The 14,086-nt window shown below is 34.8% G+C and overlaps 2 protein-coding genes across 2 annotated transcripts in view; one reads left to right on the top strand and one right to left on the bottom strand.

Annotated features, from left to right (window-relative positions):
* The window catches only part of LOC126191281 (protein VAC14 homolog), a 170,540-nt gene extending 168,815 nt beyond the window's left edge, over positions 1-1,725 (bottom strand). The window contains exon 1 of the mRNA XM_049932089.1: positions 1,503-1,725. Within this exon, the coding sequence (XP_049788046.1) occupies positions 1,503-1,606 (104 nt within the window). The 5' untranslated portion in view covers positions 1,607-1,725. The remainder of the gene's footprint in view (positions 1-1,502) is intronic.
* A 253-nt stretch (positions 1,726-1,978) lies between these two features.
* LOC126191180 (uncharacterized) overlaps positions 1,979-14,086 on the top strand; it is a 168,533-nt gene continuing 156,425 nt past the window's right edge. The window contains exons 1-2 of the mRNA XM_049931955.1: positions 1,979-2,572; positions 6,430-6,589. The gene's annotated coding sequence lies outside the window, so the exon portion shown is untranslated. The remainder of the gene's footprint in view (positions 2,573-6,429; positions 6,590-14,086) is intronic.

Genomic DNA, 14,086 nt, shown 5'->3' with positions numbered 1-14,086 from the left:
TTTTCCACTGTTTAATCCTGAATTTTACTTACATCTAACAAGGGCTTAATTTACAGAAAATGGGGAGTTGTGGAAAACATAAATATTTTAACTTGTTTTTAAAAAATAAATATGTAAATCTAAACTTTTTTTCTGCCAGACTTATTATTCTACTATTATTAATGTGGCACATTGAAGCCTTTTCTTCGACTGGACCAGAATAATTCTTCATACAATAACATTGCAGATAAATCATGATGGCTTGAGCTGTGACTTGACACACCTAATATCTGCAGAAGGAATAGGTGTAAAAATCAGCAACAGTATTACAATGCTTACAAAAGGTACGAAACATGAAAACCTAATTTCATAAATTTCTTAGGAAGATATTTTTTAGAATAGATTTGTCTTTTCACAAAAACAGCATGGATGTATCCCTGTGTTACAGAAGTAGCACATACTTCTGTTAGGTGTTGTAATTTACAGTGAGTTTGAACACACACATTTTTGCAACATAGTGAAAATCATCCATGCAAAATCTGTTTTTCAGATATTCTTGCAGTGAAAAGTTTTTTATTCCCCTGTAAAAAGTTCTGATGAGCAAGAAGACAAGTTATTTGGTTATTCAGTCACATTCTCCCTTTGATGAGTTTAAATCTTAACAGTGATAGCACTGGAGCAGATGATGATAGGGCAGTGGAAATACAGGCTGGGAGGTTGTGTATGTCAGAGGGGGTTGGGGGAGAGTTGCTCTGAGTAGTGTAAAAAAAGTCTGTAGATACAGTGTGTCATTCCAGTGTGATACTTCAGAAAATCCTAAATTAATAGTGATTCATTACTCCCGAGCAGGCCTACTTTAAGGATGTGAAGGCACAAAGCTGACCATTTCAACTAAAAGGCTCAAATTTCTTATAGGATAGGCCTATAGTATGTTCAGATACCACGTAATGGTCTATTTCCAGTTTACATGCACTAACAAAAAACCCACTACAAGTTGGCAAAAACTGGTACGGGATCTAATTTCTCGTGATAAACTGTGAACCATATCTTAACACTCTTTTTCTTTTTAATAGCTTTCAGCGTCTCCAAGTTTCCAAGGGGACTAACACTATGTGTTAGAGGGAGTGGTCAGAAGCTTAGTTAAAGACATGATTTCACAACCGTGATTCAATGAAGAATGTACCTTGCAGCATTCTATCAACGACCACGTTTCAATCGAGAACTACGCCACTATGAAAGAACAGTTTCGTAATTTAGACCCTATTGTATTCTATAGTCAATGTTGTAATGCATCACATGTGTTGGAAGTTTGATACCCCATTCCTCATTTATTCAGTAAATAATTTTTCATCTAATAAATAGATTGTCTATATCTTAGACAGTTTCTCTAACAATCTAATATACAGTGGAATATGTTACTGCCTAAAGAAGAGTGCTGAGGTACCGCTTTCAATTTCGCATTTTATAACGTGCGTGAGTTGTGACTTAGTCGTGTGGTTATTGATGAACTATTCCATACATACTTCTCTATTTCTACAGCCGCTGCTTTTCTTTTGTCGTACAACTTGTCATTAAGTGCTCTAACACAAGCTGTACTCAGTGGTGCATAATCTCTTTCTGACATCATTGTTAATGTGTTCAAACTTCCACTATATATTCATAAACACACGCGACACCCACACTCTGCTCACTCCTGTCCTTTCCCAATCTTTCAAAACTGTTTCCTGACAGCTACGATCACATGTCTTATCACAGAAGTTTGTTTTCAGTGTAGGTTCGCCAACTTAGTTTACGAAATGTATGTGGGATCGAACACTGACGTTCATAATTTTGTGCATGCATTGCTGTATAAAATACGACTGGAAAATGACGTCAATCTATTTACAAAATGAGATCAATTGATCAGTCATAGAATTAGCATTTATGTTAATAAAATCCTGGCTGCTTTGAAGTTGAAAAATGGTTTTATCACTATATTCTGATAAATATTTCTCTATAGTAGTTACCATCTGTATCGGAACATATTGAGACAATTATGAGTGCGTAATGGGCAAGTAAAAATGAGGGATGCTGAAAGTTTATTGGAAAATGTTCATAATCGACATTCGTGTTTTCGAGGAAAGCAGAAGCAGTTGGTGTCAGTATCGTAAACATGGCGAATAGGCATTTGGCAATTGGTGGTTGCTTTAGAAGAAATGTACATGAATGCATTGAGAGAAAACCGGCTCAAAAAACGTCAGACGGAGACGATTATAGTACAATATTTTCATTTTTATGAACACTAGAACCGTTTTGCACAATTACGTAAATAAAATTTGCAATTTCAAAATAGTGTATTTTGGGTAAATATCAAAATAGGAGTGCATGGGGAGAAAAAATCGAACATTTATATCAGCGTTTTTGATGTGTACTTGACGATTTGTGGCGGTTCGGAACGTGAGAGTTGATGAACCGTTTTGTGAAACGTGGGTGGCCCGTGTGTTAGTACCTGTTAGCTTCAGGGACGTTTTTGTCTTCTAAAGAGCCAGGGAAGTGTAATTTACAAAACAACGGCACCGTAAGAAGGCAGAATGAATGCATTCAGTCTGCAGAGGTATATTTTTTCAAGTCTCATATCCATAATAATATCAAAACACCGCGTGTTGTTTATAACCTTAGAAGTACTGTCTATGGTAAATTCGTTGTGCATTTCTAGTAGATTGTTACATAGCTTCGCTATTTTCTGATCTGAGATGTTTCTCCACATGTGTGATTAATAATTGTATTGTATTAATTTCTCTATTTGGCCGAGAATTATGTCCTTAGAGACAGATTTTGTAGTATCTTAATTAATCTGAACCTAATGAATCAATTGCAGAAGAAACTTTCGCCGAATATAATTCTAGTTACCTGTGCACTCCATTATCAGTAATTGTGAAAATAAAATACAGAGACAATAATGTCACGTTGTTTACTTTGATTCAAAAGGCTATCATCTTCACAATATGTGTAGTATTCATTGAGAGACACTATGCTATCAATAATGTAACCTAAATCTTTCTTTACTCTCATATTCATTTTGTTATGTGACTTCCCTTTTCCCACACACCAACATTAGTGAGATGCATTTGAAGAAAGCTACTGTTCTATTAAGAAAAGGGCAGTTCCACAGTTACAGGTGTTACATGTACACACCTTAAAATTAGGAAAAATAATGTAAGGAAAAATATTTATTGAATGTAATATTGAAAACTTTTAAGGGTTACATTATATTTCATGTTAGACATGTTGATACTGGAATTGTTTTATTGTTCTCCTGGTTATTAATCAAAAAGTCGTGTTACGGGTGTTACCAAAAGTAGACCTGGCGCCTGTTATGGGTTAGGGGATTCTCTAATTTCTGCAAACTTTATGAAGCTTTTATTCTTGTAAAACAACTGTTAAAAGGTATTGCCCCAAATTTTATTTTGAAATATAAATTATATATATATATATATATATATATATATATATATATATATATATATTTTTTTTTTTTGCTGTTACGGGTGTTACATAGATACATCAGATTTGATTCTTGAAGGAAGAAATTTACCTCTCACAATTGCATAAAAAGAAAAGAAGTATTGTAGTTTATTTGGAATAAAAGTATGTGGTTAAGAAAACATATTTGAAGGATAAAGCTATTTATTACACAAAAAAATTTTGTTACAATTTTATAGTACAACTAGGCCAAGATATCGCTACTTAACATTTACCTCATTTTGTAGGCCTAATAAATTTATGACAAAAATGTTTTCTTATTATTGATTGGTTTAAAAACTTCATTCAATAACCTTTTTCAGCAACATCCAACTCAAAATTGAACTCTTAGTACAAACGGTTACCTTGTTGTTTGATTTCTGGTGTTGTTACCTTAGATAGTACTTGACTGAATTTCTCAAAACAAACATCAGTTTCGTCTAGTTTAAAAAGTGTTTTACTTTTTGCTACAGACTTCAGGAACATTATTTTCACATCCTCCTCTTCATCAACCTCACTCTGGCAAATTCCCAAGTAACGGTATTGAGTTTTGGATAGGGTTGGCTTTTTTTGTCACTTGGAATGTCAACCAAGGCAAATAACCCAAATTTTAAATCAGACTTTTCAATTTTATTAGTTAGGCTGAACTCACAAGCACGTCTGATATTGTCTTGTGATTCAGATAGTGAAACAGTCTCCTGATCAGAATCATCAGAACCGCACACTTTCATAGAAGTTTATGCATCTTTTGCATGTAATGGCCTTCTCAGTAATAAATACTGACATCCTTGTCATTATAATGACTCTGCTGTTTTTGAAGCCAGCAAATCAGTTGTGTTATAAGGCCGAAAGTGATGGCAGCACTGTATTTGAGGAATTGCTTGTAAATTTTTCCACCTTTCATCCAAAATAGGAATGTTATGCTCCACTGTTATCTTAACAACCCATAGTACCTTAATTTTAGAAAAACTCTTCAGAGTGTAGTCATAAAAGTCAATTGCGTTGTTAATAATAACTTTCCTAGATCTAACAGCTGTCCACATGCTCCTCTTGAGTGCACCTCCAATGCCATCCATGGCTCCTTTACCATGTGAACTGGCAAAAAATTCCACTCAACTGTCAATCCAAAGTCTCTCTCAAAATAACATAGCTTGGACAAAGTATATTTATTTTTGAACTGCCCAGCACAGTTGTCAGAAAATATAAAAACTCTTTTAACTTTAGAAAACGCTTTTTTAATCTCCGTTATAACAGTTTTAAGAAAAGTCCACACAAAATATTTTGTGTGTGAAAGGTCGTTACTGATGACTGCATAGGACCTGACTTCATGGTTTGCAAACTAAATGCAGAAAGTGCAAATAGTTACTTTTGAATGTGCCCAGTGTGCACTCTGTACCTCATCTTGTGAAATTAGAGCATAATTCTCTGCAAAGTCCATTTGAAGAACACATTCTTCAACATCAAGGCTGTTTTTCTTTCCTTGGAAGAAATCACTCTGCTTTATCTTCACATAGCAATGTTTTTTAAACTGAGGCAATTTGTCAACCAGTGATGCTAAGGCATCATCGCAGCTCACTGAATGTTCACTAAGACAAGGACGATGTTTCACATCATTTTCCCATTGCTCCCAGACACTCTTTTTTGTTAAGTCAAATCGTTCTGGGATAAATTTGCTCAATTTAATTTGACATTCCTGGCATGACCCAAAAACACAGTCTTTGTTCTGTGAATTACAACTTAATTCGTTCAAAAATTCCTTGTGATTGCTTGGAACAGCTTTGCTCAAATACCCAAGTATGCTTATGAAATTGTAAGCTCTTATGAATGGCTACAATTTGCCTCAATAAGTGGTTTACTGGGCCTATATAAAATTTAAAACTGAGGTTAGCAGTATTGTTGTTCTTGGAAAAGTTAGAATGGAAAACATAAACTATATGTAATCTAAAGAATTTTGGGCTTAATTAACTTTTTAGGAGAACGTCAGTTGAGCCAGGTTAATGTCCCAATTAACTTTTATAATGTAGGTGTAGTGCTTAAACAAGTGTACGCAGAGGAATAAAAATTTTTGTTTCCATGCTTAAAACTGTTTTCATATGTAGTAAACATAGTTAAAAAAACTTTTTTCATTCATAATAATACCCTTTGGTTATAATTTAAATGTAGGGCCTCGGCCTACTGAAGATGAAGGTGGCATTAAACCTTCCAATTCAAGTTACGGGTGTTACGCATGTGTTAAGTAACACCGGAAACAAAAATTAGTAACACCCGTAACAGCCCTAAGATTGTTAAATAAGATTTCAAAATGCCATGTAATGGTATGATATTGTAAAACGTGCATAACCTCACTTTTACAGAAATGTATTGTACAGAACAAATTTACTAGATTACAAATTAAACTTTTGTATCTTTTTTTGTTACGGTTGTTACAAGCTGCACACATATTATAAAACTAACAAAATAAATAAATGCAAATAGCTTAGCTCAACAAAATGAATTATTATGAGCTATAACAATGTTGACTTCAATATTCTTTGCAACAATAGAACAAACGGCCATAGATAACACAACTCATACTCATCTGGAAATAGCATAAAACATACCTCTCTGTGGCGCCATACAGTAAAATGCACTTTAAACACTTAGTGAAGGTAGAAGTTTAATTTTTTCATAGTCATCATCATTTTGCAAATGAACAAATGTACTTTTAACTTGACATTTTTAAGATTATATTTGAAATATTGTCTTTTTAATTTTTTTGTCACAAAGTCTCTTTAACATGGAATGACCCAAAAGTTGTTGTTGAAGTATGAGTTGTTGATTTATGGGATTTGATAGTTCTTTTTATCAAGACAATTCAGGGAATTTGTAGTTGCCTTTACAAGTATTCTGTGTTAGACAAAAGTTAAGGAAATACTTAGAATATAAAAAAAATATATTAATTTTTTTCAGGAATACTACAGACTCTAGAGCAGGAGTGGAAATGTGATAAGAGCACACTTGTCAATGCGTTGGCGGAAAATTTGTCACATCAGAATGGTACTGGGATGTACATCTCAGTTTGTCAGCTCTTGAATCAAAAGCATTACATTTACCATGTTGCTATGAGCAGGTCAGTTACATGAATTTATTTGTTGGTTGTAAAATGTATTGCACCAGAGAGATTCTACCAACTGCATTGTACAGTTTTGACATTTTATGTGAACCACCTCTTTTTTTCTCAAAGTTGATCTGATATGGCTTGATAAGACTCTTAAAACCCAATTAGTTTAACTAACTGGGCTTAGAGAAAAAATTCTTTACCATTTATTTTTCATCAAGAACAACTTGGTGTACTGCTGCATAAAAATATCATATTGACAAAACATTATCATTTGTGCTAGGCTTGCTGTCTCTTTCACTGTTGAGTCCCTCCTCGAGTATTGACTTCCAAGGGTATAATGCTGGCAATGACTTCTAGTGTGTGCCACACTGTCTCGTCCCCACATGTCACACTATCGTCCCATTAAGATTCTTGACACATTAACATTCCATTGTGTCAACTAGGATGACTTGCTACAAGGTATGAGGTATAACAGTAAAAAAATTAAATGACTGTTTTATGCTTTGTCATACATCATGATTGGATGTATTGTGGTATCACATATCAATCAGAGCTGCACATTGAGACACACATTTATTTTATTCACTCAATTTTCTTTATTAATCCAAGGATAACCTCCTAATTATTTAGAATTGGTCATACACCCTACACCAATAGTATAATTACAGTTTTATGTTAATGTCGGCCACAACTAGTCTCAATTTTATGTAAGTGACCAAGCATTTCTTTTTGTGGTAGGCAGTAACTTACAGGTGACTGTTGTTGAGTATGCCTAGTGTGTGTCCTTGTTTTAGTTTTGAAGATTGTAGTCTCAGTTTTGCAGTCTGACCAGTGTTTTGATCATCACCAGAGAACCACATGGAGAACCTGTTGCATTCATTTTGTATTATCCATTAATCTGCCTCTTTTACTTTTAACCTGTCTTAAGTGGAACAAACTGAAAGATTAGTTGAACCTAATAAAGTCCTCTGTAGGTCTGATTGTAAGTGAACTTTTCAATATGAGTGATTAGACAAGGCTAAGAGGTAGTAATTGTACTAGCTGCATACAGCCAAACTTTGGGTCATCAGTATCTGCTTAATCTAGAATTAACTTTGAAAAAAATTCTGGAATTAGTATTTGCGAACTTCAGAATTTAATTAAAAATTGTTCTATTACTCGATAAAGTGGAATATCTTATACTAGTTGTCAGCTTTTACCAGTGAAGTAGGACACGTGGAACAAAGGGAATATAATGCCATATATCAGTGGCATTTTATTTATTTATTTAATGGGAAAGAGACAGATCAGTCTTTTTGAGAAGCAGATTTTTTTGCTTTCACATTTGTTGGCATCATCAAGCCCAACTAAACATTCGCCTTCCAACCTAAACTAGTCCCTGGGCTAATCTACAGTTCAGAATGTGGTCAAAAATAGGTTTTTTGCTTTCACATTCTTTGATTACATCAACTAACAACCAAACTATAAGAATATCCACCAATAGGCGATGTCACAGCAACCATTAAGTTACTGGTCGAAGCTGACTACTAGTATCGAATATTCTTCTTGACCTCCATTACGTTCATCATTCATTAATGGTGTAACCGAAATGTGCACAGAATTTCTTCTTGGTTTAGCAGCAGCCCCTTTTTGTGACCAAAGTTATTGTATCACAGTGATATAGGAGTTGTTAACAGTAATAACAGATCTTTTATGCTGGACATAGGCTAGTAAGAAATTTTGTACATCGCCCCAAATTAATAAAAATGATAAAAATAACCCTTAAAAACACCAATCCAAAGTAAAATTCAGAGGAGAACTATCTGAGCCATTTATGATTACAACAGGGTTAAAATAAGGAGGTGGTCTGTCACCACTGCTCTTCAGCTGTGATCTTGAATACTTGGTGAGTGAATGGTATAAAGAGAATCCTAAAAACATAACAGTTGGAACCAAGAAAGATGTATAAACCTAAATTGTTTGGGATTCGCAGAGGACTTGACGTTACTAGCAAATAATGTACAAGGAGCTAGACATCAAATAACGAACCTGCAAAAAATAGCGCAAAAGTAGGACTCCAGGTATCTTTCGAAAAGACTGAGATGATGGTAACAGACCCACTAGTAATAGACCACATAAAATTAAAATAGTGAAGTAGTATAAATATGTTGAAGAGATTATAACATACAACTTGGATGAAAAACCTGATTGACAAGAAAGAACCAATAAAATGACAAAATCTCAAAAACAAGGTCTACATACAATAAGAAATGTCTCTCAATTCAAACAAAATTAAAACACTAAAAGATGTATTCAGCCATAGGTAACATACTCAAGTGAGACTCTTTTTAAAATCATTCAGAGAAACAGAGTCGACAAAATATTGAAAGTAGAGAGAAGAATAGCAAGAACATGCATAAATAAAAAATACTGGAAGGAAGGACAATGGAGGATAGTGCCGAATGAAGTAGCGTACAGGGAACTGGAGTCAATCACAGATACTATATGTAAAAAGAGGATTTTTTTCTTTGGCCACATAATGAGGACACCAGAAATCAGATTAGCAAGAAAAATTATGCAGAAACTGTGGAATCTGAAGCACCAAGTAGGATGAATCAAGGAAATTGAAGAGGATATGGGAGAACTAGATATAACCTTGCATGGTCTGCAAAACAAGACAGAAAATTTCAAGAAACTGAAAGACAAGAAATAAGATTTAAACCGAAAGTAGACAAACATCACACAATGAAAAGGGTATTTACAGATGAGGAAAGATAGGAAAGACCAGAATGAATGAAAAGATACTGGGCAGTTAAGAAAGAAGGAAACATGCGCTTACTGAAGAAGAGGACCAGGAAATGATTGACTGAAGTGGTCCAATGAGGCCATAAAAGCAAATAATAATAATAATAATAATAATAATAATGATAATAATGATACAATAAAAATCAGTAGCTTGGAATATATGCATAGAATACTTACATATGCTGTCTCAAGTATACCTTGATGGAGAAACCATCCAGCATTTGCCTGAAGTAATCTAGGAAAACTACAGAGAACCCTAATCAGAATGACCAGACAGATTGAACCCCATCCTCCCTAAAATGAGGCCAGTGCCTTAACAGTTGCACCACCTCAGTCATTTGGTCTCTATTATACAGTGCTCTTTGATTTAAACACAAATATCTTCTGATAACTAATAATATAAAAATATAGTTTTGCTCTTCGTCGCCATACACACCTACAGACCCACTGGTGACTTCTTGGCCATGAAGATGCTGCTATGCCCCATGCGTTAACTCTTGCCTGTTTGGACAACCAATTCCTGAGCCACCAACATTTACGGATGCTCTATGTTTCCATCCCTTCCTCCCATCTGTCCACCTGAAAAAAACTGAATCAGCAAGACTTTACTAGCATGCACTTTAGATTGTGACACATTACATTCTTGCAAAAGCAGTAAACCATGGTAATGTATTGAAATGCAACAGGTGTAGTTAACCTCTTTCATTATTACCCACTACAGAATTGCCCCAGTAATCTTTAATTATTTTGTAGTATGCATTAGTTACGCAGAATGTTTTAGCAGCCTTTTACAGGTTATTTTAGTAATGTCTTCCTTTTCCTGGGGTAATTTATTATTCATTTTTTTCCCTGGTATACAAAATACTATTTTGGGCTTTTTGTTTATCTTTCCTTGGTAAATTTGAGTCCATTCTGACTCATGTATCTTGATAATGTACAGAGCTAACAACGGAATACTGATCAGTGTTATTCGTGAAGATTTACTAATGACAATATATTGGCTACTGCCATCATCAGATGAAAATTTGAAGCATGTAAACAATGTTCTGTGTCATTCTTAAGCGAAGGTGCCCCTTGGAATTTTTAACAATAGCAAATACCATATGAAAGAAGCTATAAGTGGCAGTAAAGTCCTTGGACCAATTAAGGATTTATCTTTGGATGTTTGTATTCTTAGGTCTGACACTTACTTGTTGAGCTGTACTACTCATACAGAATGGTAATCCATAATCTTTGCTCCACTCTGTAATTTTGATTGTGACTTTTAAATGGTCCATTGTGCTGATAAAAGATACATAGCAGCTGCCCCCCCCCCCCCTGTCTTTTTTAATGTATGATATATGTATGTGATACACATAAAAATACGTGTTGGAAACTTGCCCATTATCTAATATTGGTTTTCTGGCTTTACACTGCAGTTTTAGCTTTTATATTGAAAAGTGCATTACATGTTTCTGAGCGTGTTAAATGTGATGCAAATGTAATCTCAAGCTACACTACATACCAGTCTGATACCATGACCTTCATTTCACATTCATTGGCTTTGCTAACACAGTCTCATTATCACAACATTGGTTCAGTTTTTGGGTATTATCTGTTTTTGCAAATATTTTGTAGACAATTTAAATTTTGGAATTCATTACTGGAAAGTCTATAGTTTCTGAGAATTGTTCCAAAACATGTTTGATAAAATTCAACTTCATCCTACATCTTCGAATTAAGTTTTCAGTGTTGTCAACACTCTTCAGAGCGAGTGTTTGAGTGATTGTGATGAAGTCAGTAGTAAAATAATGAAATGTTAGGGGACTGATGACCTCAGATGTTAAGTCCCATAGTGCTCAGAGCCATTTGAGCTAATGAAATGTTGTTCTGTCTTTAATGTACTAAAGTAATAAAATGTCATGTGACTAGAGCCTCCCGTCGGGCAGACCGTTCGCAGGGTCCAAGTCTTTCAATTTGATGCCACTTCGGTGACTTGCGCATCAAGGGGGATGAATTGATGATGATGATGAGGACAACACAACACCCAGTCCCTGAGTGGACCCAGACGGGAATCGAACCCAGCCCTTAGGATTGACATTCTGTCGCACTGACCACTCAGCTAGCGGGGGCGGGCACCAAAATAATTATTTGTATGGATTGTACCATAGTGTTACTTTCCTAGACATGCTTAAATAAGCTGTTGTCAAGTAATTTCACAAATGAGGGATAAAACAATCGTAAAAAAATTGCTGATCCTTCACATTACTGCTAGCGTTAAAAAAAGTCAAGAATATCATGTACACAACCATTTTTAACAGTCATTGCAAAATATCCTCATTAGCAAACAATTTAGATTTAAAAAAAAAGGCTTTCAGCTGAACAGGATCTATTTCTGTTAATGGGAGGCACATTAGAATCAATGAACCAGAAATTACCACCACTAGGAATTATGAGGAGACTAAGTGCAAACCACATATTCTCATGCAAAAATTTAAATGTTTTTGAAAAGAAGAGGCAATAAATTACTGAGCTGTGTAGCACTCAGAATTTGAATCATATCTTTACATGGTGTACCATAGAGTTCTATTTTGGGTCTTCTACGTCTGATAAACGTAAATGATGTTTCACTTGCATTGTCAAAATGCAAATTGTCACCTCTCTGTAGACAATACTGGTATAGAAATAAAAGGTAGTACCAGTCCTCTTACTGAACAGGCTGCTGATGAAATATTTAAAAATGTCACTCAAAGGTTTGAGACCAATGGATTATGATTAAATTGTGATAAGATGCAGCATGTCCAACTCAGTACAGTACTTCTCATAGTACTCCATAAGCTATAAAATTTCCTGTTTAAACAATAAAATGCAAAAGGTAGATATTGTTCAGTGTTTGAGACTACACGTAAATCACAACCCTAATTGGAAATGCACATCTATAACTATAAATGATAAAAAGCCAAAATTAGTTTATTCCACATGTTTTCATTTACTGAAGTTCTTAAATCTATATCTTCCAGAGCCATTAAAAAAATGGTGTTTTGACAAATTTCACCATGATTATTCATGTTAAATGTAATTGAATATAATATTAAAGAACTTTCCTTTGTACAATTCTTTCTACTCTGTTGTAGAATAATTTTGCAAAAATTGTAACATTAATTCATTATGTTATAATTTACATTTTTGCTACAGTAACTTAATTTTTTCATGAAGTTCAGTTATTTCATTGTTTTTCACTTAAATGAACTGTATTTCATTGTCTTTCTGCCTGATAATTTTTTTTTATATCTGCCCACCAATTCTTTTAAAGCCCTATCAATAGCATGCCCTGTCTCATCAAAACTAGTCAGCTGTGACAGCTACCACATACAACCTGTACCATTTGTGTTCTTCCCAACTTCTGTCTGCCTCCGTAGCATAGAGGTAGCATTTTTGCCTACCACGCAAGGGGCCTGGGTTTGATTCCCGCCAGGAGACTGTGTGTTGTGTGTCGGTCATCATTTTCATCAACCCACAAGTCACAGAAGTGGCGTCAAGTAGAAAGGACTTGCAACACGGCGGCAGAACTGCCCTGCATGGGCCATTACGGCCAACAGTGCCATATGATCATTTCATTTCATTCCCAACTTCTGATTTCCTGAATATATGTATTTTTTGTCTCAGTCTCTCCTAGTTTTCTCCATGTTACATTTCTACTCCACCTTACGTCACCCACAGAAATATTTCTGTATCTCTTTCTCCTTTCTCTACTCTGAACCATCCACCTTCGCTGTACTTCCCGTACTTGCCATTTTTTCTAAACTTTCCTCTAACAGGCCTCTGACCTCCCCTTGAATACACTTACATGTTTGATACCAACATAATCTTTTTTAACCTCCTATGTCTCTCATCCCTCTGCCTGTACCACACTTCCTCTATTTTTCCACTATCCCAAACCAGTGTGTGTCAGGAAACCACAGTGGTGCACCACGAATGCATGCGCAAGAGGGTACGGTTACACCACATTGGAGATAAATATAAACTCTTTAAAAGATAAATGAGTTACTTTAAAATAAATCAAAAAGTAGAGACAAAGAACCAGATTTTACCAATAATAAAACTTATAAGCACAGTGCCAATTAAGACTCTACATGCAGTGCAAGACTCCAACAATCACGAGCCAATAAACTGACCAGCAAGTGCACTCATTTTCATAGTGACATCTAAACTCTCAAGAAACCAGATGTTACTAGTTGTGAAAGTCTGCATTTTATGATCCAACACTTGTTTCCTTTGTTTTATTTTTCATAAAAGTTGCAGAACGTCATACTCATTTCAGTCTAACTTCGAAAATTATCAAAATTATAAAAAGTCTCTAAGAAGTTCATCTGTGTGATGAGCAAATGTAAAGTGTTACCATTATTGTGCTAATGGTAAATATCAAACCACCATGTAGTGGCTGCCCTATGAACCATATCAGTAAAAAGAGAGGAAAAAATGTTGGTGGTATGATCTGTCTTGCAAGCTTAGGTTAGTTCTTAATGGAATGGTGGGTGGCATACATTGTTGCCACTCGTAGGATTCGTGGATTAATAAACATTCACATGAACATTGTTTGTTGCGTACTGTCACATATGAATGATCTGTTTCTGACCATACTATCTTTGTCAGATAGGATGGTTTATTGCAACAGTTGAAATATCTTTTCATGTAAAATGTTTAAGAAAGTATTATGATTTTGCTGTCAGAGCGAATCCAATT

The sequence above is a fragment of the Schistocerca cancellata genome, chromosome 6, assembly GCF_023864275.1.
Source record: "Schistocerca cancellata isolate TAMUIC-IGC-003103 chromosome 6, iqSchCanc2.1, whole genome shotgun sequence".
NCBI classification, from domain to species: domain Eukaryota; kingdom Metazoa; phylum Arthropoda; class Insecta; order Orthoptera; family Acrididae; genus Schistocerca; species Schistocerca cancellata.
This window is presented reverse-complemented; position numbering and strand designations above follow the sequence as displayed.